This window comes from Salvia splendens, chromosome 6, assembly GCF_004379255.2.
Source record: "Salvia splendens isolate huo1 chromosome 6, SspV2, whole genome shotgun sequence".
In the NCBI taxonomy this organism is placed as follows: Eukaryota; Viridiplantae; Streptophyta; class Magnoliopsida; order Lamiales; family Lamiaceae; genus Salvia; species Salvia splendens.
In genome coordinates, this window is record NC_056037.1 from 32,308,403 (window position 1) to 32,335,422 (window position 27,020).

Consider the following 27,020-nt stretch of genomic DNA (forward strand, 5'->3'; position numbering starts at 1 on the left):
GGGCGGACGATGGCGCGACCGATGGCCTATCGTCCGCGTAGGCAACAATGGGACGGACGATGGCGCGGACGATGGACATCGTCCGCACTATACTCCGCGCCCTTAATATAGGGCGCGACGATCGTCCGCGGCCTATGTCACGCACCCGTAATGGGGCGGACGATGCGCGCCATCGGGCGTGCCATCGTCCGCCCCATTGCGGATGGCCTTATTTGTTTTAGAATTCTTGTACCATTGACCGAAAAAAAGGTATTGTTGAATCGAAAAATAATTTTTCTTGAAAATGTTACTCCCTCAGTCCACAAAAAATAGGGCAATTGGTGAATGGTACGGGTTTTAATGTAGAATTAGTAAAGTAAGTGAGAAGGAAAAAAGTAATAGAGAAATAGTGTTAGTGGAATGTCTGGTTACTAATTCTAATGGCATTGTGGTAAATAAAATGATTTGTAGGATTATTATTTTATTGAAAACTTTTCATAAATGTGCTCTATTTTTTGTGGACAGTAAAAAAATGGTAAATTTGCCATATTTTTTGTGAACAGAGGGAGTATGATTATTTTAGGGATAATTGGCTTTTGCTATAAACTCTGTAACCTACTGAAACTTGTACTTCATTATCCAGGTACAAAAATTTAGAGTTGTTTGCTTATAGACATATTTCAAGGTACAGAAAATTTAGTCTTGTTTGTATGTACACATAAATGCTTATAAAACATAACATATATGAATAAGAAAAACTACTCACAAATGGATAAAAGTGAGCGTGGAGTTTTATATATACAAACGGCTCAAAACATGTTGTGCATTATATAATCTTAAAATCTAACTCCATTTAATTTTATCATGGATTTACCCGATGTCATCATCCTTACGTTTTCCTTTTCCACGATATCCAAGGTCTTGATATCAATAAGATGTAGCTTCCCAAAATTGTGAGAAAACATACTTTTCCATGATCCCAACATCGTTGCACGAATGAAAACGACGTTCTAGAATCTAGTACCCACAATTTCATCAGACTACTCACACCCAAGACAAACGCCTCGCCTTCACCACCGTCATCAGATATGGTGGCGTTCAATGTCTTCTTATTTTTTAATCCTTATTCTTACATTTTTTTGGTGTCTCGCAGTGACTCTCAAAATGCATGAAACTCCAACACTTAACTTGATCCACGTCTTTTTTGGATTGGTTCCTTCCTTTAGATTTTGATCTTTCTTGATTATGCTTTTCTTTTAATCTGCCTCTTTATTCTGTACTCTCGAAGCAAAAAATCTTGATTCTTTTCGTCGAATTTCTTGGTAATCATCAGATCTCTTACTCTGTTAAACATTAGTTTTGCCTTTGGGGCACTAACTGTTATAATTGTGTTGGGTTAACATTTTGGCAGAGATGCTAGCAAAACTAGGGCACAAATCTTGTCAAAGAGTTTTAATATCAATCAAGTTATTTGCGCGATGATCATGTTGAACTCGTTAAGATGTTACTGCCGCTGTTTTTCCTCTTATGTTCTCAAATTAAACAGTCTACTAAATAGGTGTACCTTGTTCATGGTGGATGTTTTTTATGTATGATACGATCATATGAGCAGAACCCGGAACACATTTGAGAATAAAACTTTTTGAGAAGATTGTTTGCTTATACCAGAGTTTGTTTATAATAAAACTGTGCATTCTACTATCCAATTATCACTATATATCTATCTCTTTTTAATTTATCAATTTTATATTTAAACTTATGGCGTGCACTATCAAGATTATTGGTACTAGAAAAACATTTTTCATGCTGAGTGCTTACTTTATATTCTCTCTATCCTCTATCCTACTCTTTCGAAGTTTTGTGACGATATTTACAATTAGCACAAATTTTTATGAATTGATTACTATGAGTATATTAAATGAGTGAAATGTGGATTGCACTTTGATAGTGATTATAATGTAAAATGAGTTAGTGCAACATAAGTTTCATTTACAAAAAATTGAGATGAGACTTTTATTACATGATATTTTGAAATGGAAAAATGGGACCTGGGACAAGGTGACTAACACTAACCAATTAAGTTAAAATTCGTATGGAAGCACACATAAATCAGCCTTGACAATTTCCTTCATCTTGAGCTTTAAAGAGTAGTTATTCTGCACGATTTGACTATATAAATCATAAATAATAGTATAACGATACAAGTAATTCACATCAATACCCACTTTAGACGTCAACGCAGAATTTTGGTGTCTAGTGATATAATATGCCAGTTTTCTAAACAATAAAGTGAGATACATCAGTTGGTATAGTCAGACAAGTGCTAGATTTAGGTTCAGGTGTAAGATTTACTGCAAGTTTACAGAAATCCTCACCATTCCAAATGCCAATATGGTTGAGAATTGCTCAGCTTACTTAGGGCGCCTCCTCATTAAGTAAAAAATTGGCGCCTTATCCTCGAAATTTCTCCTGCCATCACGGGCAACGGACTGAAGCTCCCAGGAAGGACCAAGAAGCCAAGACACCGCAGCCCCGCCTAGCAACCCTCCAGCCTGAAATATTCAACATGTGGAGTATTACCATGCATATGGAACATTTATTCTAAGATTGCTCAGAACTGAAGCAGCAATGGTCTCAGAATCATAGTTCACAGTGAGATCACATCCATCAATATCTTAATTAGTAAGAGGCTCATTTTGCAAGAAGTTGATACATAAATGCACAGTAGTCTTATGAATTGGAAACCAACTTACATGTCCCCAGTTATCAATGCCCTGAGACAGCAACCCAATTGTCTGCACAAGAGATGTTCATTTCATTAGGTAGATCATCGAAGCATGCAACAGAACTCTGTCATGACTCGTATCATTATAATATCCAATAAAATGCAGTAATAATATAGGAGATTCCCTTAAGTGCGGAGAAGAAATTTGAAGCTTATAGTCACACAATTACCAGCAATCATCGCACATCATACTGTGACCAACTGATATCTTGTAAAGTAAGTGGAAAACAATGTGTATTGAATGATTATAGTAATTGTTAACTTTGAAGTGCTGAAAGTGAAATACATTGAAGATTTGATCAGGAAGTCACATCTTAATTAGGAATGTTGTCTAAGACTCTAAAGTGGTTATAACAAACCTGTACGCTCACAAGATTCTAAATGATGGGGACAAACTCAGTTAATGATGAAGTTGAAGTAATTGAAAATTTAATCCAACTGATAGAAGACATTATGGTTTGTCATTTTCAACATTAAGCCCTCAAGAAGTTTACGTACCATGTTTATAGCAATCACTTGTGCAATATGTTTCAGATCATTTTCAGTGCCTTTGACTATGCCCCTGTGCCTCAGGACAAACATAGCAAAGGATCCAACCTGAGTATGTAAGCGATTAACCAATTTTAGATAAAGTAAAACCAGAGACAGAGATAGAATGACAAAGAAAAAAATTGTCGATTGACTAGCAACTCTGCAACAGTTCATACGGTAACGATGATGCTCTGAATAAGATTTCTTCTACAGTATAGAGTACCTTGAAAGACAATAAAGTTAACTTAAATAGGACCTCAAAAATATGCAGTCACTTGTAGAAGAAAAGAGATTACCAATCCAAATATAGCTCCTGAAGCACCCACTGCTGGTGCTTTAGAGAACCAATAGCTCATGGATGCACCTGAGGTATGCCAAAGGCCTTGATGAGAACAAATGGACTTCTTTTAGATTACAAGTAAATTACTGACTGTAGTGGGCTTCCAGTTATTACTTGCTATTGCTGAGCTGATGTATATTGTCAGATATCTTTTAGGACCACATATGTTCTCAACAGTAGGCCCAATTGAGTTCAAAGAATAGCAATTCACCTGAAAATGACACAACTATTCTCAATTAACATGCCGAGTCAACCAGAATCAGGGCTTTTATTAGTAATATTCAAATCAAACCAGCAGATGCCCAATATTTGCATGCAGAAAGGAAGACGTGACTAGCCTCCACAACTGCCCTTTACTAATGAGACTATTAATCTGCAAATATATAAGAGGAAACATGTCCAATTACAGAAATTCTGATTTATGTATGTAATATCTAGTACTTTGATAAGGCAATAAAGTCACACCTTGGCACCCAGAAACATGAGCTTGCCATCTGATGCATATTGTGCAATATAAACTCTGCAGATAAATATAGGAAAGATATTCACTGTAGGAACTCATGAAACATGATATTTACAAGGAAGAACTTTTTAACAATTCGGCATACAAATTTCCTTTTAGTGTTTCATTGACTCCATTGTTCTTCCGTATTTATTTAATAGAATATATATAGGAGTATATTCTTAGGGGGATTTATCAGTAGAATATCAACATAATAGAATTGAACATTAGCAAATGTATGAAATACTGATACTTACAACACATTAGCAGCAAGAAGGATATTAGTCCATTGCCTTCCATCAAAGAAGTCTCCTCTTGGTGTCCTTGATTGTGGCTTCCCCAGTTTTTTAGAATTACTTCCACTTTTATCTCCATTGAAGAAACTTAAACTCGAGAGCGTCCCAGATAAGGCATTGAATGACCATTGGAGACAATTAAAACCTGCAAGCTGAAGGACCCTTTCGTGACAGACATCCTCCAAATGAGGCACACCACTAAGAAGAGAAAGTCTCTGCACATAAACAATAATTGTAGTGAAGAGAAAGTCTCTGCACATAAACAATAATTGTAGTGAAGAGAAAGTCTCTGCACATAAACAATAATTGTAGTGAAGACTCACTAGTATTACTAACATATGGTGAACATGCCTAGTAGGGATCAGAGATTCACATGATGCAAGTCTGCACAATTATAAAATGCCATGGTAAGCTCTTCCTAGTTTGGGATGGACAATTCCCATACTATATCTGACATGTCTACATCAGACTGAATATCCATTTTAAAACCCTGTAGCATGGTTGATTAAGTTTGGTTCGTTACATACTGCAAGGCTCTGAAATCACAGTGCTCATTTTAATTGGAGCACCAAGATAGCATTTCACTGCACAACGTTGTTGAATCACAAAAAATTGTGAATCTATGACAAGCATTTAAGCTATGCATATAACTAAGTGTCTATCTTGCTAGGCCTGTGTTTAGGGTTCCATTCCAGCTAGCAGCATCTTGGGGTTAGATTATTTGTGGTTGACATGATGTTCAAGGCACGTTCTGCAATTTACCTCATGCACTAAGTACTCCATTCGTCCCAACTAAATTGAGTAATATTCCTTTTTGTATTATCACAACTAAGTTGAGTCATTTTGTTTTTTTTGACTAAAAAACAAAACTTCCAATCTCTCTTATTTTATTCAATCATCTCCTTAACTCTCTCTTTTTATCTTTCCTACTTTTCAACAAATTTCTTATTCTCCATGCCCAAAAGCTTTGACTTAACTTAGTTGGGAGCCCAAAAGCTTTGACTTAACTTAGTTGGGAGAGAGGGAAAACTAAACTTTAGGAAAAAGAAAAGGCTTCATCAATTTCGCTCCTTAAATCATCAGAGAAACAGAAGTAAAAAAATAAAAACAGAAGCATTTGGCCGCACAACTAGAAGTCTAAGCCAAAGACTTAAAAAAAAATCAAATTTTGTGAAAAATGTGATTCGCACAAATTGATTCATTTTAACAAGCCACACTGGAGAGAGAGATCCAGGAAACAGTCAGATGAAGATAGAAATGGTGCTGATTCAATGCAATTAGGGATTTTGAATTTAATTGCAGTTGACTTGTTACCTTAAGGGAGGAGCGGAGGAGAAAGCGGCGGCGTAGGGCGTCGCCGAGGCGGATAGTGACGCGGGCGGTGATTGCGAAGTGGTTGGTGGTTGTGGGCAGCGCCCTAAACACGTGGGTGGAGGAGTTGGGATTGGATGTCATCAATGAATCACCACTTTATTCCTCACCACTCTGATGATAATAGCCAAATTCAGGAAACAATGAGATCTATTTTTATCGTTTGTGAATGACTGTACTCACCAAGTCCTTTGATAATCTTCAACTGCTTTGATGAACTCTAACTGCCAGGATAAGCTTAATATTGCTTTGACTAGTTTTACTCTATCACTAGTGCGACACATTTAGGGGTAACTAGTGTTACCACCCGGTACGGTACTATGCACGGGGGCCAAATAATTTTCAAAAAATAAGAAAATATAATTAAAAGGAATTAAATCAAATTTAAAAATATATAGAAAAATGTAAAAATTATTACAAATTAAAACTATAAACTATTTAAAGTTTGTATTAATATTTAATAAGATTTTAAAGATTTAAAAAAATACTTCTACTTCTACCTCTATCAATCTATCAACCCACTATAACGAAAGGACATGAGGGAAAAAATAGAAATAGAATAGGATATACCAACAAAAGATTGAGAAATACTAAATACCAAAGTAAATAAATAAAATTATTTGAAAAAGTAAATAGTTCATAATAAATTCGATCAACAAAACATAGAAATCAAACATCTTCTCAAGAACTTGTTAACCTCATCAACAACATCCATCGTGGGAGCAAGTATAGCACGATCTTGTAAAAGTTGAGAATAAGATAAGAGAGGGGGAAAAGTAGAAAGCGTGATGTTTCTATATTTAGAAAGTGTCATTTAGAGTGGGACGAAGGGGGTATATATTAACACTTTAGTAAATATAGATATGTTTATATTTCAAGTAATTACAAATAAAAAAATACAAATGCTAATTAATACTCCATCCGTTCCAACAAAGTTGAGACAAAAATTTTGGGCACGAAGATTAAGAAATTGTGTTGAAAAGTAAGAGGGAGGAATAAAGTAGGAAAGATAAAGACAGAGTAGTAGTTGATGGAATAAAGTAATAGTGATTGGATGTTTTGTTTTTTTGTAAAAAAAAGAAAATGACTCAACTTAGTTGGGACATTACAAAAAGGAATTCGACTTAACATAGTTGGGATGGGGGAGTATAATATTTTTCACTTTTAAAATGAAAAGAATATAAAATAGTTATCAAACAAATTACAATTTCAATAAATTAATACTTCATCAGTCTCACCGAAGACAACCCAATTTCCTTTTAGTTTGTCTCACCCAAGATGACCCTTTACTAAAAACAGAATCCCCCTTATCTCTACTTTATTACCTTTTCTTATTTTATTCTCTTCATCTGACATACAAAATAAAACTGCATAAATTCCTGTGCCCCTAAGGAATGAGTCTATCTTCCTTGGGACGGAGGGAATATTTCATAAGTTGCGATCGACAAAAATATACATTCTCATTAATAAAACAAAACTTAGAATGATTACAACAAACTAATAGTTGGATTGCATAAAAGGTAATCTAACGGATTCATACTTCTCCCTTCTCGACTCATGGGTCATATGATTTTTACTTATTAAATACTACAAATTCAAAGTAGTTCAACATAAATAAGAAATAATATCATTATATACACTCTGTAATGCTAAAAGAAATGTATATCGTACCATCTCACTCTAAATAAAGCATTTCGGAAAGAGATTATAAACATTTTTATTTTGTGAGTTGAGTGGAGAAAGAATAAAGATGAAACATTTTGTATGAGTTGTGAATTTACCTCACACAATTATTTAAAAAACTACATTATACAAAAAAAGTCAAACAAATCAAAGCTGAAAACCCTACAACATAATCACTGCATCTACCAAGCACATACTAATTGATAATTCAAAGAAAACTTTTTTTAATCCACGAAATACATCAAAAAACATCGATACCACCAACACTGTCAAGTTCAATCTAGCTATTATCCTATCGAAAACGGCCAGAATCAACAGTGAACCAGAAGAAAATAGAAAGGATCTCAAAAACACATATTCTTCTTCCAGAATGTAAAAAAATTCTCTACATTCTAAATTTCAATTACTCAGTATTTGTGTCATGCTTAATTGAACTTAAAATCAGAATATATAGAGAATGGTATACAATACTTTGATAACAAATGTTATTTGCTTTGATAACAATAATATCAATTTATTACTCCCTCCGTTCCACGTTACTTGAGATGTTTCTTTACAGCACTGGATTTAAGAATATAAATTAATTAAAAATAGTATTGATAAGATTATAAATAATTAAAAACATTATAAACAACAACAAACATACATTTGTAACTCTCTCAACCCACTATAATGAAACATTTCATATTCAGCATACTATTGAATTATACAACTTAATTATCAATTATAGGTGTAGTAACATAAAATAATAAAAATAACAAAAAAGGAAATGCGTAAATTAAATAGAATAAGATATAAATAAAGGAAAATCTATTCCTAAATAAAAAAAATATTTGAAAAAATAAATTCACTTTCATCAAAATTAAATTCAATACATGATAATATTCATAAACATAATATTTTGAAAATCATAGAAAAAAGAAATATTACGTCATAAAAAACATTATCTTATCTAGTAGAAATAAATCAAAATCAACTCAATCATAACTAAAGAATACAAACCGATAAAACAATTAAAAAATATCATTATATATAATTTTATTAAAAAAATGATCTCTAGTACTATTAATTTTGATACCTAAATTTGGTATTTAATACAAACACTTCAGTTATGTAATTTTTTAAGAAACTAACATATAAAATGGGGATATAGTTCACAATTTTTATTGAAAAATTCACATAATCATAATTAACATAAATAATTATGAATCCCCATAAAAAGTCATACTTGATATTGTTCTTAAATAACTTAACAAAGAGAATGTGCCAAATTTTATGTGTAATTCATTTAATTGAGATACACATTTTTATTTTTCTAACTGTAATGTCGAAAAAATGATACTAATGTGCTCCAACTTAACAAAGAGAAGACACCACAGGTTATGTACACGATTACTCTATTAAATAATTTAATACAATAAATTTATTATTATATTTTTAATGTTAAATTAGTATCTTAACATTCTCAATTAATCAACTAAAATGAGAAAAAATATTATTATGCTTGAAAACCCTCATTATGATAGTTGGCATGTTTCACTCGGGAATGTTTGAGTCATGTAAGCATTTTATAAAATGAATTTTGAATTGTAAAGTAAAAATTATAAGTTTATATAAAAATCATGAATTTGTAACGGTTATGCTAATTACTCTCCCATCCCTGAAAAGTATGGATTATAATTTTTTTAGTCCGTCTCTGAAAAGTATGAATTTTCTAAGTTTAGAAACTCTTTTCTCTTTAATAATGAGACTCATTCTAATTTTGGAAACTCCTTTCTCTCGGTATATTTCATAATTAATTAAATTCTAAGCCCAATCTTCTAGCACACATTAATGCCATTAATTTTTTATACCTCTTTCAACTTCTTTCCCCTCTATAAATTTGTATTTATAAATTAAATCTATATGAAAATTTTAATTATGAATTATGAATATAAATAATTTCAACATATTTAATTAAATTATATAGTAGTACTTAAATAAAAACAAATAATTTTTAAAAATATACAACTACATAGAACATATTAGAAGTCTTAAATTAAGACATGATATAACCTGATATATAAAACTCAACAAAAATTCTAACTAATTAAAAAAAATCCAATTATAAAATTATGTATTCTTAAAAGTCCAAATGGTATTCAGTTTTTATTTGTGCATTAACTTAATAATGAAACGCAATAGTTTCACACTGTAGCTCTTTTCGTGTAGAGTGCCTATTACAATTTAAATTCAAACTATAAAAATATGAACAAAAACTTTTACATATTTGTAACAATATCAAAATATCATTTTAGAATATTGAAACATATCTTATAATAATATAATGCAATCTTTTCAATTATAAAATTATGTATTCTTAAAAGCCCAAATGCATGAGTTTAATACACCAAGCCCAAACTAATGGTACGTATACATACAATGATACTACAATTTTCTTCTACAGCTAATACCCTAAAATAGCGCCTCTACATCTCTTCTCACTCACCTCGCCGCCTCGCCTACACAATCGCGTCGCCGGCGAGCAACGCCAACGTCTTCCTCCATTCCCTCATTCCCTTCTCTCTTACCTCCTCTTGTCCGCCGGCCCACGGAACAACAGTTTCCACGCCGCCTCAGCAGTACCTCCAGCTTTTGCCCTTCAACACCTAGTCGTGTGTCGGCCGCCGCCGGGCTCACCGTCGAGTCTTTAGAAAACATCAACTAATGTAGAACTTCTAGAAGGAGATGTCATATTAGGAATCTGGATACATAAATGCATATTTATAAAAAAAAATGCATGGCCAAAGGTCAAATGCATATTTGATATTTGAAATATGCAAAATGCTTTTAACCGATTAATATGAGTATATCTTTGTAATAAATTATTTGTAATTATAATTTTGTATAATTGCAATATGTTTTATTATGTCTTTAAAAGAAGCATGTTTTGCTTCATTTTTAATTTAATATTTTTGTTAATAGACAATAATCTTTAATTTAATTCCATGTTCTTAATATCATTTATTTTTATTTTTATCTATTTTTGGGGGTTTTCTTCTCTCCTTCTTATCTATCTTATGGTAAATAAGCTTTTACACGAACATCAATCCTTTTTTTGTTTAACTCTCTCTCTTCAGCTAAATTACATTAGTTCAAGGTTAGTTTTAACAAAATGAAATAGTGTCTATCTTTATTACTCTCTAACAATCACAACCTCAAACGCACACTCGACGAATGAAGAATTTGACCGAAATTCTTCAATCGCCCACACACGATCGGCCACAAATTTCAAAGATCGGCGACAACCGTCACATGTTATTAAGAGTAAAAACTCAAATATTATAAAAGAAATGGAGTTCATAAATTTTAAAAACTTGCTTATACATAACATTAAAAGTAGTATTTTTAATACTTAATGTGTGATATAGTATGTATGTTTAAAGCATTATATTTTTGTTAACGTTGTCATATCTATTTAATTTTATTTATTATTTTACACAAAGAGTACAATTACAACACAAATTATTTTGTTACAATATTATTCGATGAGTACCATCTCCCAAACAATATCATTTTGTTATTTATTTGAAAGAATTTCATTTTAAAAATGCATATGCAAAGTCTAATAAATGAAATGTTGAAATTGAACCTATAAATTAAGACATAGTAACAAAGCAAAACACCCAAATTAAACTCTATTTACCATTAAACTTTAAAATATAAAAAATCTCAACAAAGCCCAAATATTGTACTCCGTATAGTAGTACATGAATAAACAAATCCTTAAAGCCCTAAATAAAGCCCAAATATTAACATAAATTAGTAAATTCTCAGACCCTAAAAGTGGCGCCCCATCTCTTTCTCTCTCGCCCCCCCATCTCTCTGTTTTATCTCCCTAATTGGAGCCGCCACGACCACCATTGTGCCTCGCCCGCCTGCCTGCCGACCTCGGCCAGCCGCCGCCCACTGCTCTCTCAAATCAGCGGCGCCACCACAACGCCCGCCCTGCCGTACATCGCCAGCTAGTCCGCGAGCTTCACGCCCGCCTGCCGACCTCGGCCAGCCGCCCGCCGCCGCCGCCCACTGCCCTCTCTTCTTCTCTCTCAAATCAGGGGTTAATTCTTTTTTAGTTCTAGGGCGTTTTTTACATTCCATAAGTGTACTTGGCTTTTTTTAAATTCCGGCTTTGGGAGAGAAGCATGACCCACATGCGTCGCACGTTAATGAAACGCATGACCGTGATGCGTTTTAGTGTAAGACGCATGACATTAATGCGTCTTTCAATTTTTTATTATTTTAATTGAACGACGGTAAAACGCATGACACACATGCGTCTTCTCTGAAATCCTCCAAAAACCTTGTCTTCGTCTTCGAAAGAGCTTTGCGTGAGTATCTTGCACACCCCCATCGGAGTCCGGATGAGAGAGTTATGGCCATTATACGAAAGTCGCGCATTGAAGCGCAGACTCCAAAAGACATGCCCTCGTCATTGGTCGATGAATGTCCTTGGTGGGGTTGATCAAATGATGTGAAATTATTCGTAACAAGCATTAAATGAGAACGTCTTTTTTGTGTTATGAATAATTTCTCATTTAATGCTTGTTATGAATAATTTTGCATCATTTGATCAACCCCACCAAGGACATTCATCGACCAATGACGAGGACATGTCTTTTGGACTCATCTGCGCTTCAATGCGCGACTTTCGTATAATGGCCATAACTCTCTCATCCGGACTCCGATGGGGGTGTGCAAGATACTCACGCGAAGCCCTTTCGAAGAAGAAGACAATGTTTTTGGAGGATTCCAGAGAAGACACATGTGTGTCATGCGTTTTACCCTAAGACGCATGTGCATCATGCGTCGTTCAATTAAAATAAAAAAAAATTGAAAGATAGATTAAGGTCATGCGTCTTACACTAAATCGCATCACGGTCATGCGTTTCATTAACAGGTGACACATGTGGGTCATGCGTCTCTCCCAAAGTCGGAATTTAAAAAAAGTCCAGTACACTTATGGAATGTAAAAAAACCCCTAAAACTAAAAAAAGAATTAACCCCTCAAATCAGCGGCGCCACCACAACGCCTGCCCCGCCGTACATCGCCAGCTAGTCCGCGAGCTTCACGCCCGCCTGCCGACCTCGGCCAGCCGTCCGCCGCCATCCACCGGCTCTCTTTCTCCTTCTCTCAATCGCACCGACGGCGATGCAGAGAGGATTTCGGTGACTGCATAGCTCTCTTTCTCATTCCTCTCATTTTTCTTCTTCTTCTCACCTTCTTTGTCTCTCATCTGTCCCTATGCTACAATAATAAAATTACAAAAGCAGTCCATAACAATAGTCCTTGCAGATTCAATTAATGACTTATGTATATATAAGTGTTGAATCTTCACTGAAAAGCCACCATTTCATTGCACCAATTTTTTATCCAATAATATATGCTTTTTTTTGGCCAATGAGTGACTTTCTCGCCAAAAATAGTGCAACATGGCAGGCCAAAAAACTGGCACTTTATATATTGATAGATTATATTCTACATTAAGAGCATCCACAATAGGAAGGACTTCCCCACAGACTAGCACTAGGACTTCCCAAAAACACCTTCTGCCACGTCACTAGGACTTCCCACCCCACTGTCACATCACTAGGACTTCTCACTACACAATAGTGGACAAGCACTAGGACATCCCGACGGACAAGCACAATAATAAAAATTCACAAATTCACAAATACGCAATTATGGAAATAAAATTTCGACACGAATACGGACGGAGAAAGTGCAATAATAATTATGTTTTAGGCCTTCATTTTCGATGATATGAAGTGCAACGAGCCGGATATATAGAGTTGAAATTAAAAAAAATAAAAAGTAAAAAAAATGCTCTCGTCCGTCGGCTCGTCAGTTGAAGACCCACAGTAACGGACGAGGGGACGGACGAGACGACAGACGACCGAGAAATCCGACGGACAAGAGGTCGTCCGTCTAGCTCGTCCGCTCGCCGGTCGCTCGTCCGCCGGCTCGTCCACTATTGTGGTGCTCTAACAATGATTTGTTAATGTTTCAAATTAATAAAAAAGTATTTTAAAATTTATATAAATTATACAAAAAGTTTTATTGATATTTTAAGTTAATACTCCCTCCATCCCAGTTTAAGAGTCCTATTTTGCCATTTTTGTCCGTCCCAATTTAAGAGTCCCATTTAGAATTTACCATATTTGGACATAAAATGTAACCTCATTGTTGATGGAATTTACATTTAAATGCCATTACTTTCATAAAAATAAAACAAAACAAAATTCTAAACATACAAAAAGTCAAAAGGGTCCCACTTTCCACTATCACATTTCAATTATTATACATTCGAACAACCATTACCTCACTTCAATTATTAAACACTCCAACAATTTCTTAGGGCATCAATAACCCCGTCCCCATTTCCGGCCCCAAGTCCCCTCCACGTCATCATTCCTCTACAGTTGCGGCCCAGCCCCCAACTGCTCTAACCCTGCAGGCCACAACCCGGGCCGCAACTAATAATTGATACTATTTACAACTTCAACCTATTTGACTCGTAAATGTAATACATTGAACAATTCAAACCGGGAAAATAAATTGTTCATTCGAAAAAAGAAATTACAAGTCTTAGAAAAAAAATACATATGCACAAAAACAAAAATTATAACATAAAAAATGCAAAAAATGCAAAAATAACTAAAAATTATAACAAAAAAATGCAAAAAAAACTAAAAATTAAAACATAAAAAATGTAAAAAAAATTAAAAATTAGAGAATTGGATCCGCCGCCCCTCTTCTTCATCTTCCTCCCTCTTCTTCCTCATCGAATTGCACCAGAAATTAGAAAATTGGGCTCCGTCATCCATCTCCCTCTCCCTCTTCTTCATCTTCTCCCTCTTCTTCCTCTTCCAATTTTTGGCAAAAATTGCTTCCTCCGTCACGTCCCGTACCAGCTAACGCGGGGCCGGGCCGGACCTCGTGACCGTCACCAGGCCGCAAACGCGGCCCCGTGACCGGCCCAGGCCGCAAGTCGCCCCCCTCTTACGCGCAGGACGGGCCGGGACTCGTGATTTGTGGCCCGGCCCTCCGCGTTAAAGATGCTCTTAAAACCCGTATCATAACTAAATTGAACTCCTAAACTGGTACTGAGGGAGTAGTTTATTCTTTGAAAAAGTGTATACACCGTTAGTTTGTTAGCCAAAAGAATGAGAAATATATAAGAAAAAAATACGGGAGAACGGAAAATTTTAAAGTGTATACACCGTTAGTTTGTTAGCCAAAAGAATGAGAAATATATAAGAAAAAAAATACGGGAGAACGAAAATTTTTTATTGAAGAACCAAAGTAAACAAAAAATTTGGCCAAAAAAAATCATTACGAATAAAAAGTCAAGTAAACTCAGTTCTCATGTAATCCAGATTCATTTTTGGAGTAGTGGAATTGTGGGAACGAATTTGTTCACTAAAACTGATACGGAGTTCAGACTTATAAATTGCATTAACTCATTAATTCTAATATTATTCTGTTAATAAATTAAATTGGATAGTTAACAAAACTAACTATGTTTAAACTTTTGAATAAAATTATTAACTTAAAACATTAATGAAACATTTTGTATGATTTATGTGAAACATTGATGAAACATTTTGGATAAACAATGTAATTACCATTTTTCTTTTTTTGATTTTTTAAGACAAAACACGTTTAGAAGTCCTTATGTAAAAACGTTGTATTTATTAAGTCATTTTACAAATTTTTTAATTTATTATGTCCTTGTACCAATATATTTTGTTTTATTAAGTCTTTTAACATTTTTTATAATATATCTTTATAATAATGCAATTTAATTTAAGCGGTTTTTCCTGTTTATATTTTTTTATCATTTGAGTTGATATTGGTGCTGAATTAATTCCAAGAGAGATAAAGAAAAAAGAAAAATAATTACATGTAATTAACACAAGAAGATTTAATTAATTCTAAAATCTGTTAAATAAAGATCCAACTAGATTAAAAATATGAGTATAAGAATATGTTAAATTAAAATTCAAGATCTAATGAAACAAAATAATTGTACAAAGACCTAATAAAAAATGTATGGTATAAGAAATCTAATGAACCAAAAAAAAATTGTAATCCCCCGTTCCAACTAAGTTGAGACATAACTTTTAGGCACATGGATTAAGAAATTGGATTGAAAAATATGAGAGAGAAATAAAGTAGAAAATATAAAGAGAGTCTAAAGTAGAAAAGATAAAGAAATTGGATTGGATGTTTTGTTTTTGTTAAAAACGGAAATAACTGAATTTAGTTGGGACATCCCAAAAAAGGAACCCGACTCAATTTAATTGGGACGGAGGGAGATAAAAAATCTAAAAGTGTTTTACCTTTTTAATATCAACATAATTTCAGTGAGTATTATAATAAGACTTGAATCTGAGACTTTTTTTGTTGCAGTGTAATCGGGTTTTAGTTTTACCCTCTCATTTTCATTTTTACGACCTTTACTACCAATCCCATTTCCTCTACCTCTATATTAAGAACTTCTCGATTAGCTTGTGTTCCATTTGACCGCATTTTTTTTACATGTGGTCTATTTTCCAATCTATTTGTACCGCATTTTTTTTACATGTTGTCTATTTTCCAATCTATTTGTACCGCATTAAATATGTGCCCACACATTTTAAACTATAGTTTCATTCTCTTAAATATGAGGAAAAGAGACGAGTCAAATTGAATAAAACACAACATTGACTAAAATACATGATTTTACAGGGGTTGGCGGGTTCTAAACAAAACACTAGGTATTAATAACATATCGAAAATTTGATATTTTTATTTTATTCTCACACATTTATTTTTTTATGCGACACCATTCTATTTAGTAAAGAAAAATATAGAAATAACTAAATAATTTTGATGTATATAAATAATCGGTATATATTTACAAATTAGATAAATATTTCCACAATTTGGGCAGGCAGGGCCGCACCTCCCATCTCCATTGAGTCAGCTGATAATAGAGCATATTAACTCTGAATCGTTTCCACCAATTGTTGCTCCGAGTCTATGCTACCTTGGAATTATACTATTTCATAAATAACTTTTTAGATATATTTATCAGTTCGTCTCAACAAAGTATTTATTCTGCTATACTTGTGCATTGTGTGAGTTTGGCCAGAGAACGAGAATGAAATACATACCTGAACTGAACCTAGCTATCTTCATCCTCTTTAATGTCTAATTTATATTATTAATTTTACCTTCAATTAAATGACCAATTCTAGCTATGGCATGGGCCAAGATCGCCACCAAGAGTTACCTGTCACAATTTCCATATCTTCATCGTCTTTGTAGTCAATTCATATTTATTAGTTTATGATGAATGCATTTCTGTATTAGATATCACGAGGATGATTTTTTTTCCAAGTATAAGTAATTTCAGTGCGAAAACAAAGATTTTATACCTCCGCGAGCGATGTTGTCGTCAAGAAAGTCAAGGCATAGATTTGCCCAATTCATAAGGAAACTGAATGGCCTCGACGAGAAGATTTCCGGCCACCTCCAGTTTCCAGAATCATCACCTTCTTCTTCTCCGCCCCTATATCCAAGATCGTAGTCATCACCAGGGAAGAAGAAATTACTATTCAGGTCGTTATTGTTGTTGTTGTTGCCGTCGTTGTTGTTAGACGGTAGCCCTTGCACCTCGTAGCGACACACGGGGCACGTGTTGTGCATTTGCAGCCAAGGAATAATGCAATCGTCATGATAGAAGTGCTTGCACGGAAGCTCCCTAACTCTCACCCCAACCTCGAAATCCTCCTTGCAAACCGGGCAGCACCACTCGCTCTTCAGCCGCTCCTCGCTCACCTCCACCACCGGCAGCGCCTCCACCGCCGCCGCCCTAGCCCCGCCCCTATCACTCCCGGTAACCACGGGAGGAGCGGGCTCGGTGGGAGGACCATCGGGCCCGATGAACTGAAGCAGTATCAAGGAGCGGCGCCTGCTGCTTTCGCTGTCTTCGATTTGGCGGCGGCGGGGCGGGGTGGGCGGGTCGAGCATCCGGGCGAGGGCGTCCAGCACGCGGGCGGCTGGAGAGGGCTCGAGGCCGGACTCCAGGAGGGGGCCCGGCCTCGAGACGTCGAGCTCGTGGCGGATTTGGCCGAAGCAGCGCGGGCATAGGACCTCGGAGGGGTTGGTGGTGGTGGTTCTGATGGAGCGTTGGCAGCGCTGGCACCAATAGTAGTGGTGGGTTCTTGCTCTTTGAACGCCGTTCACTACCACGCCGGGTCGACGAGCCGTAGACATGATTGGTATGTTTCAACCTCCTCCTCTCTCAATATATGTGTGTTGTGAATTGTGTTGTTTGTGGATGGCTTTGTTGTGGATGGCTTTGCATGGAAGATTTCTTCTGTTTCAGGGTTTTTGGTTACTTAGTTTTGTTTGCCTAATCTTCTCAATCACCTCTAATAAAAGAAAAGGATGATTGAGACTCAAGCTAGCTCTATGTATATCGTCGCCGCAAGTTTAAGCCATTGCATGCATGTATTTTATACGAACTTAAAAATGTCTAAATTAAGGAAGTTATTTTAAAAAGTTATAGTATTATTTACTTTTTTTAGTGGTAGACATACAAGATATATAGAGAGAGGATTCATTGTTTTTATATACTAATTCATTCAATAAGCGCTAAAAAAACTTTTCATAAATTCATTCAATAAGCGCTAAAAACACTTTTCATAATTACTTAATGCTAGTGATATTTTCAGCTTTTTTTTGCCTCCGCATTTTCACAACTTCAAATTTATTTCGATTGCGAATAACCGTTTAAATAATAGACTTAATTAGTGAAGTTAAATTTATAGTCATCATTCGCAATCTAAAAATATTTTTTACTGATTGTTATGAAAATTTGCAGGCATCATTCATTAGTACAAAACTGATTAGGCTGTGATTGTGATGTATGAATAAGATATTGCAAGTGCTATTCACAATTACTTTTAAATTTGTGAATGAGAATTTTCATGCTATTATTCACAAATATTTTTTATTTGTGAGTAAAAGTTTTTAAGCTATCATTCCTGCAACTCAAAATTATTGTTTTATTGTAAATTAGAGTTTTTTGCTAGGTTATTATTCAACACTCGAAATACTCTTGATAATGTTGTGGATGAGTATTTTTATATTATCACTTACGTCTTCAAAGCTCTTGATTATGTATGTGTTTTTAGGCTATTATTTACAATTTGAAATTAAAATAGATTTTAATATACAATTCACAGCCAGAAATTAATTTTAATTGCGAATTAAAATGTTTAGGTTATTATTAGAATTCTTTTAATTCACAACTAAAATTTCATTTTAATTTTGAAAGACTTATTTTTTTCACCAGTTCACAACTACGTTAAATTAATGACCCTTATTTAATTTTTTAATCGTCATTCACGTGGAATTAAAGAAAGAGGGAACATCATTTTAAGTCTATGAACTTTGCCAAAGTATCATTTTAGGTCCGTGAACTTTGAAAATCTTATTTTAGGTCCGTGAACTTTGAGTTAGTTTCATTTTAGGTCCTTTTTACTATTTCCAAGTTTTTTGGACGAAAATACCATCAATACCTTAAAATATATATATTTTTAATAAATTTATCATATACTCATATTTTTTTATAAATATCTTTACAATATATTTTTGTCAAATTTTCTAAATATAATTTGACCTTAAATATTATCACTTAATTTTGTGACATGCAAGTAAAATTGCTTCTTCAATTTTTTATATTAATTTTTTTAAAATCGAATAAATAACTTTTCTCTAATAATAAAAAATTGAATAAAGATCTTTTCTTGCATGTCACAAAATTAAATTATAATATTGAAGGTCAAATTATATTTAGAAAATTTGTCAAAAATATATTGTAAATATATTTATAAAAAGATCTTTATTCAATTTTTTTATTATTAAAGAAAAGTACTTTATTCAATTTTTAAAAAAATTAATATAAAAAATTGAAGAAGCAATTTTACTTGCATGTTACAAAATTAAGTGATAATATTTAAGGTCAAATTATATTTAGAAAATTTGATAAAAATATATTGTAAAGATATTTATAAAAAAATATGAGTATATGATAAATTTATTAAAAATATATATATTTTAAGGTATTGAGGGTATTTTTCGTCCAAAAAAACTTGGAAATAGTAAAAAGGACCTAAAATGATACTAACTCAAAGTTCACGGACCTAAAATAAGATTTTCAAAGTTTACGGACCTAAAATGATACTTTGGCAAAGTTCATGGACCTAAAATGATGTTCCCTCTTTAAGAAATGATAAATTAATCTGGATTCAAGGCCGAGTCGATTTATCTCCGAGTTTGAGTGAGTCTGTCATTGAGTCGGGTCGTTTTTGATCAAAGCCTCAACTTCACCCTCACCCTCACCCCTAATTCACTTCTCTCTCTGAGGGAGGAATTAGCTCAAGGGGAATCAAGAATAATCAACCATTTCTCCACGACAAAGTTGAGCCCTAATCTTCAAATCCAGTGTCCCGCTCAAACCAGTTCGGATCACAAAACAAAGCGAAAGATGTCTCATTCAGCGTTCCAAGCAGCGCAGATTATGCCTCTCGCGCCAACGACCAAATCCTTGTCGTCCACCTTGCAGCCAATTGCAACCATTTCCCTGCGTCCAGCATCGCCGCCGTTTCCCGGCAGGCGGCGGAGGCATTATTTTACAGTTAGGGCTTCATCTTCTGCGTTGGTTGACGGTGACGCTAATGCGCACCTTGAGCGATGCTTTCAGGCTTCGCCTGATGCTCCGTCTTCAACTCCTTCTTCCAGCTCCGTGGAGTTTGGCCCCACTATGAAGGGGGGACAGTACGGGGCGTTCGGATCAGTTACCTTGGAGAAATCGAAGCTGGATATGACGAAGAAGGAAACTAAGTCTAGTGCTCAGGTGATTTCGAATTTCACAAGTTATACACAATTTTTTATACCAAGAAATTAGTTAAGAGGTTTGAGGTGGATTTATGCGCATTTGAGATTAATATTGGGGTTCTCGTGGTGAGGCTGTGCACATCCTCTGTTGCTTCATCTGTTGCTTCATCTTTGTTGACTGAATTCCCTTCTCCATTCTGTACTGCAATCTTTGGTCTATCTTGACCATGGCGCAGTTAGATTCATGGATTTGTGCTTCATAGCTCTAATTTATCAGGTTTCTGGTTTAGTGCTGCTGATATTAATTTGGGCCTACTTGTTTGGCGATTGAAGGAGCTCCTTTGTTGCTGAACAATTTGCATGCCATCTCAGTCTTCATTACATCGTCCCCTTAAACCTGCTTTCATGGATTCAAAATGTAATCTGGGTCATAAGTTCCTTCTCTTTATAATGGCAGATTGAAACCGGGGGTGGAGGTGGCAATCAGGGGAAGGGTCTTAGTCATGGCGGTGGTGATGGAGGCGATGATGGTGGCGATGATGACGATTACTTTGACGATTTTGATGAGGGTGATGAGGGAGACGAGGGTGGACCGTTTAGGAGAAGGATCATTCTGGGGGAGGTAATGAAAAATTCGTCCACAGACAAACAAAAGTGGATTCAATTTTGGCTAAAGCCTAATCTATTTAATTTTTGTCTAGCACCTTTTGGCTAACACTTATCTGCAGTTGTTTGATAGGAAATTTGTTGATGCTATATTAAATGAGTGGCAAAAGACAATTATGGATTTGCCAGCTGGGTTTCGTCAAGCCTATGAAATGGTAATGCTAGGCCCCTTTTTATCCCCCTCTTTTTTTGAGAACTATATCTGATGCCTGCTTGTCTACAGGGTATGGTTAGTTCTGCTCAATTAGTAAAGTTTCTTGCAATTAATGCCAGGCCAACCACAGCAAGGTTCATCTCACAGTCTCTTCCCCAAGGACTATCTAGAGCATTTATTGGCAGGTTGGTTGTAGGCAAACTATATTTTCGAAATAAATTAGAGATAAAAATATCTTGACAGCTCTGTTCTTAAAATTGCACTCTTGATGGCATCATGTAATATGAACTATGTGATTTATGTCGGGCAGCGGCTTTTCCCTTTTACTCTGAGCTTATGAGTCTGGAGGTGCTATGTAGCCACAATCCTGAATTAGTTTCTCTATCTTAGACACTGGAACTTCAGTCCGAAGCGTAGCTTTTTATGCTCCTTGTTTTTGCTGTTTGCATTCCTTTTTCGTTTTGCATGGTTTCAAAAGTCGTATGGTGGGGGAATTTAGGCCTTTTATTGTATCATTAGGATCATATGTTTGTATCTCTTAGTGACAGCTTGATGTTATGTTCTTTCTGATTGTCTGATTTAGGCTTGTATTTGGCTGGAGAAATTTCTTGATCTTTGTTTGCATTGTTGCTTTTGGTTTGTTAGGAGCTCAATTATGATTTATGAGTGCCACTATACTGGGTTCTGTTCCTTATTCCACTTGCAAGATTTTTGTTTCCATTCTTTTGGGAATTGTGATCTGTAACTTTTGATAGCTTATCAATAAAATGAAAGTAGATTAAAGTATTTTGCTATCTTATTAAAATTAAGACAAATGTAAAGTATTTGTTAGAATGAGTCGTTGTTAGTTAATTACATCAAGTGTTGTTACTACTTTGGATTATATTCATGCTTGGTAGACTGTATATGGTATTAGAATTGGTATGTGATGGAACTCGTGATGTATCGAGGGAAAATGTGGTGTCTAGGACCAGTGTTGTCAAAATGTCGTTTGGGTCGCTCGGGTCGCCCGGGTCGTCTGGGTCGAGACCATCACCGCCCCAACATGGGTGGGTTGATCGAGATACAGGGTCGTCATTGGGTCGAGTGGGTCGCCTGGGTCGCCCTAAACATATGCTATCTCTGATTTTCTCAAATCTCTCACATGTTTTCTGACTCTCGGATTCACAATTCTCTATATATATGCATGCACCACATCAAACTTTTCAAACCTACTTTCTACACTTTAGAATTCGGCCTCTTCACTCCTAAACAAATAAACAATTCAAAGATCTTTTGCTGCCACCCTTCATATATTCCTTTGTTTTGATATTTTTAGACAATGGTATCAATTATTTATTGTGTTATGACTTATGAATTGTTTTGATATTTTGATCATTTCTATTTTCCACGTTATCTCTATTCACATGAATTGCGTCTACATTTATATTATTTGATATATTATAAACATTAGAGCAATATATTTATTTTATTTAATATTAAAAGGCAAAACAATTAGCCTAGATTTGTGGGTCTCTCGACCCAGTCGACTCGTCGACCCGCGACCCGAATTTTTACATCATCGACCCGATGCGCCCCGCGACCCTAACAACACTGTCTAGGACTACGATTTCGTCTCTGTTAGCTGGTCTCTTAGAGATCTCTAAATGTTTACATTAGGATCTCAGCTATCTCATTAATTGTACATTATATTCTATGGTAAATATGGTAATTCTATTGAACTAACAGTATATTATTATATTGGCACTTGGGCATTTACTACATAGCCGTTTGTGAATAGCTTTCCTGGTAGCATAGATTGGATTTGGAACCATTTTTTGATATGTTGACCTGACCTTCTTCTGACAGGATGATTGCCGATCCAGCATTTATGCTCAGACTGCTTCTTGAGCAGGCAAGTACAATTGGTTGTTCTGTTTTGTGGGAGATCCAGAATCGAAAAGAGAGGTATACTTAGAATTAGCAATAACAGAAAGGAAACTCGCTATATTATTATGTGCCTCTGGACTCAGTGAACAGGACTCAGTGTACTCTTAAAATTTCCACGTGTCAGGATAAAGCAGGAATGGGATCTTGCCCTCATCAATGTGCTCACTGTGACAGCTTGCAATGCAATTGTTGTTTGGTCTCTTGCCCCCTGTCGTTCATATGGAACTACCTTCCAAACTGATTTGCAGAATACTTTGCAAAAGCTCCCAAATAATATTTTTGAAGCTAGCTATAAATATAGAGACTTTGACATCCAAAAGAGACTTATATCATTCCTTTACAAAGCTGCAGAGTTAAGTATGGTAGGATTTACGGCCGGAGCTGCACAGGGGGCTCTATCAAATTTTGCAGCCAGGAAAAAGGAGGGAAGGTAGAAATAGTCACAATGATAATGTCCTAGTTAACCTATGCTTATTCTGGTAATTCCTGGCTTCTTGACACTCGGCATTTTTTTTTCTGGGATGACTTTTATTAGGTTATCAGTGAGCGTTCCATCTGTTAGCACCAATGCACTCGGTTATGGAGCTTTTCTTGGTCTCTATGCCAATCTACGGTATCAACTCCTATGTGGTTTTGAGAGAGCTACGACCAGTTACTTCGATGTTATTGGAGTAGCTCTGTTCTTCAGCACTGCTTTGAGGTTTGTCTTTGGATTTTTGAATAATCTCACTCTATAATATTATGAACTGGTATATTTGTTCTTATGAGCTCAATTGGTTGAATGCATGGTTTGACTTGGGCAGAAGAACCGTAGTAGTATTTAGAGGTCAATCTCTCTGGCCTGTTGGACTTGGACTGCATATGGGCATTGAGCTCATTGAAAGAAAATAAATTTTATCCCTTGTTTAGCTCTTTCCTTATCATGTCTTGATGTAAATGTAGAGTCTCTTGAACTAGCATAAAAGGGTTAAGGCTAACAATTTACAAGTTACACTTCCATGAAAAGTTCTCTTGCATTTTGTAACTTTGGCTTTTTGAAAGAGGAAATAAAATGTGAAGGCAAATCCATGCAGGGTCCTGAATGTTCAAGTGGGAGAAACGTCTAGGTTGGCTTGGCTTGGTGTTGAAGCTGATCCATTGGTTCAATCGGAGGATCTCCTGAAAGCTTACAACAGACCTTCAGAAGGCGTAAACCAGTCTTCTTCAAAATGGTTCATATCCAAAAACGCTATTGTCTCTGGGCTCGGGCTTCTTGGGATCAGACAAGGACACACTGACTCTAAAGTGGAGGGTGATGCACCTGCTCCCAAGGCTAGGAGGAAGAGAATTGTCAAAAGGAAGGTGGCAACAAGTTGAACAGTGTTTTTTTAACGCGGGCTTTGATTTCCTACCTACCATATATACGAGAATGCTCAGTGCGCATGGCTAACGAGCTAGTACGCTGTTGTGTTACTGTTGAGCCGGGCCAGACAAGCATTGAACAATTTTGATGGTTCTTTGGAAGGCTTTAGCGCCATTTTTATCGATTTTCCCTAATTTTTAGCCCCTCTAACGATTTTAGCATGATAATTGTGACTTGCAGATTCAACTTTTGTAAGAAAGTTTATGTGAGCTCGTATGTTGAATGAGGTGCAATGCAACACATTTCTTGTTCACTTGTACTATCCTGCAAAATTGTGAAGGACGAGTGTAATTTTGATACCTCTCTCTTTTTTGTTTCCTCGATGTATACTGTTAGGAACTTTTGCTTATTTATCGCGGGTGCATTTTTTCAATTTTCTTAATAAAAACAAAATCCACGTTGTATAGTTAGTTAAGCATAAAGATCGAGTCTATGTGAGTAGGGATCACTGATTGAAACCTGAAAATTGGGCCCGAGAAGAGAGAGAGAGAATTATTATTTTTTTAGTGTTTTTTTTTTCTCAACTCATCTTTCTTATTTTGTTAGAGCATCTCCAGTGACGGCCTTCCGGTAGGACGTCCGGTCGGACACGCGGAAGGGCTACCGGGACGTTCGCCGTTGGGGGGTCGAAGGTCGGATACGGACGTCCCGTGAGGACGTCGGGTGTCCTCGGACGTCCCGGCGACGGGCGGGCGGACGTCCGCCACTGTGGCAAGGGTCGGACGTCCGATAATTTTTTATTTTTTTTTAAATTCTATATATACGGCTCGTTGAACTTCATTTCATTTGCACCACTTGTGTTAACAAGTTTCTCTCTTCTTTTACTACAAATTTCATTTCTATCTAATGGAGAACGATAGGAACTCCCCGGCCACGAGCGAGTCGCAGACTCCGGCGTTTCCCATCGATCTGGAGGGAAACGTTAGCGGAAGTGCGTCAACGGTTCCGGGAATGTCGGGGATGGGTGGAATGGGTGGGATGATGTCCCTTATATGTACAATTGGATGAGTGGTATGGGTGGTATGATGCCGAGAGCAGCCGGGATGGGGGCATGACCCCAAATATGATGATGCGCGCAAATCACCCAAAGCTTGATCCGGACCATGCATAGGTGGCATGGCACGACCGATGCGACGTACAAGAGGATGTTGAAGGATGTCATCGATGGATGTCGGCGCGATTTGGGGATGCCACCCATTGGAGATGATGGCGCCGAGATAAGCGGAGGGGACGACGGGCCAGGCGCAGGCGACGGGGGCGGCACTGGTAGCGGAGGCGGCACGAGCGACGAGGACAGCGCGAAGTGAGCCGGGGATGTTGGACTATGTATTTTTCTTTTTTTCATGACTATGTATTTTACTTTTTTTTCTAAATTCTCTTTTTTTATGTTTTATGACTATGTATTTTTGCCCGTTTTTTGGTTTCCCGTAATTTTTCCCGTATTTTGCTTTCCCGTACTTTTTGTTTATATTATTGTGATTTTTTTTATTGTGGGATGTCCTAGTGGGAAGGGCGATGGGAAGGGCGGATTATGCAGGGGATGTCCTAGTGATGTGGCAATGGGGTGGGATGTCCTAGTGACGTGGCAGGAGGTGTTTTTGGGATGTCCTAGTGGATGTCCGAGTGGGACATCCGCCCACTGGAGATGCTCTAAAGTCACAAAATGCTGCTACTACTACGCTTGATAGTGTTTTATGCCTCAATTTTTAATGTGTTTAACTTTCTTTCTATCAAATACTATCTTAGATGAAAAATGATCCACCTCGTCGTACATCGAGTAGAGTTTTTTCCATGTATAATTGTATCCCACCTTTTAGCATAATCCATAAAAAAAATTAAGCATTAACATATTTCGAAAAGTGTCCCAGATTTAAAGAAAAAATGAAAATATTGTATGATAGGATATTTTATGAAATACTACTACTTTGAAGGTTGAAAACATTTGTTGAGATATGAAAGTTATGGACAAATTTTTTGAAATATAAAAACAAACATTATTACCTAAAACCAAATTATACAATTACCCCAGATTAGCTCTGATAGAATTTTAGGGGTTGGAAAATAATCTGGAGATATATTTGATGCAAAACTAATTGTATTTGATATATAAATAGAATTTTTTATAGTTGAAAATATTAAGGTTTGAAATATAAACATTAAATATATTTGATTCAATACTAATATTTGAGATTTACATAAATATTTTTAGTTTGATTGTTAATAAATTGGCAAATGGCGAAAAAAAATAATGAAGTTTGGTCAAATTTTATTTATCCCGTAACTTTTAAAAATGACCAATTATATTATAATTTTGAAACTTACGAAATATACCAGAATTGACCAAATTTTATGGAGCCAGAGTTTATCGAAAACTTATAGCAAGGTATTCACAATTGATTCGTGAATAATTAACATAAACCAAATTTATCCCAATTTCCTCGTTTATGAGGG

General features: G+C 35.6%; 3 protein-coding genes across 10 annotated transcripts; 1 reads left to right on the top strand and 2 right to left on the bottom strand.

Moving 5' to 3' along the window:
• Positions 1–2,130: 2,130 nt before the first annotated feature.
• Positions 2,131–6,102, bottom strand: LOC121809478 (RHOMBOID-like protein 10, chloroplastic). Of its 2 annotated transcripts, XM_042210125.1 has the most exons (10): positions 5,988–6,102; positions 5,748–5,918; positions 4,395–4,648; positions 4,101–4,155; positions 3,928–4,008; positions 3,750–3,846; positions 3,592–3,659; positions 3,263–3,361; positions 2,733–2,774; positions 2,131–2,531 (listed from the first exon to the last, which is right to left on the bottom strand). In XM_042210125.1, exons 2-10 carry the CDS (start codon positions 5,886–5,888, stop codon positions 2,391–2,393), a joined length of 978 nt encoding a protein of 325 aa, XP_042066059.1. In that variant the 5' UTR covers positions 5,889–5,918; positions 5,988–6,102; the 3' UTR covers positions 2,131–2,390. The 2 variants fall into 2 exon arrangements, with proteins under 2 accessions (XP_042066059.1, XP_042066058.1); XM_042210124.1 differs by having other exon boundaries at positions 5,748–6,027.
• A 10,283-nt stretch (positions 6,103–16,385) lies between these two features.
• LOC121807336 (E3 ubiquitin-protein ligase RDUF2-like) lies at positions 16,386–17,800 on the bottom strand. Of its 7 annotated transcripts, none has more exons than XR_006051803.1 (3): positions 16,950–17,800; positions 16,686–16,804; positions 16,386–16,558 (listed from the first exon to the last, which is right to left on the bottom strand). XR_006051803.1 is itself a non-coding variant. In XM_042207557.1 (2 exons), exons 1-2 carry the CDS (start codon positions 17,788–17,790, stop codon positions 16,512–16,514), a joined length of 888 nt encoding a protein of 295 aa, XP_042063491.1. In that variant the 5' UTR covers positions 17,791–17,800; the 3' UTR covers positions 16,386–16,511. The 7 variants fall into 7 exon arrangements, 2 of the variants coding, with proteins under 2 accessions (XP_042063491.1, XP_042063492.1); XR_006051802.1 differs by having other exon boundaries at positions 16,386–16,570; XR_006051801.1 differs by having other exon boundaries at positions 16,386–16,549; positions 16,686–16,822.
• A 2,053-nt stretch (positions 17,801–19,853) lies between these two features.
• On the top strand, positions 19,854–24,887 carry LOC121806722 (protein RETICULATA-RELATED 1, chloroplastic-like). The gene is made up of 8 exons (XM_042206847.1): positions 19,854–20,437; positions 20,876–21,040; positions 21,147–21,239; positions 21,308–21,423; positions 23,087–23,185; positions 23,292–23,597; positions 23,703–23,867; positions 24,241–24,887. The coding sequence occupies exons 1-8, from the start codon at positions 20,069–20,071 to the stop codon at positions 24,521–24,523; spliced, it is 1,596 nt and encodes a 531-aa protein (XP_042062781.1). The 5' UTR covers positions 19,854–20,068; the 3' UTR covers positions 24,524–24,887.
• Positions 24,888–27,020: the final 2,133 nt, after the last annotated feature.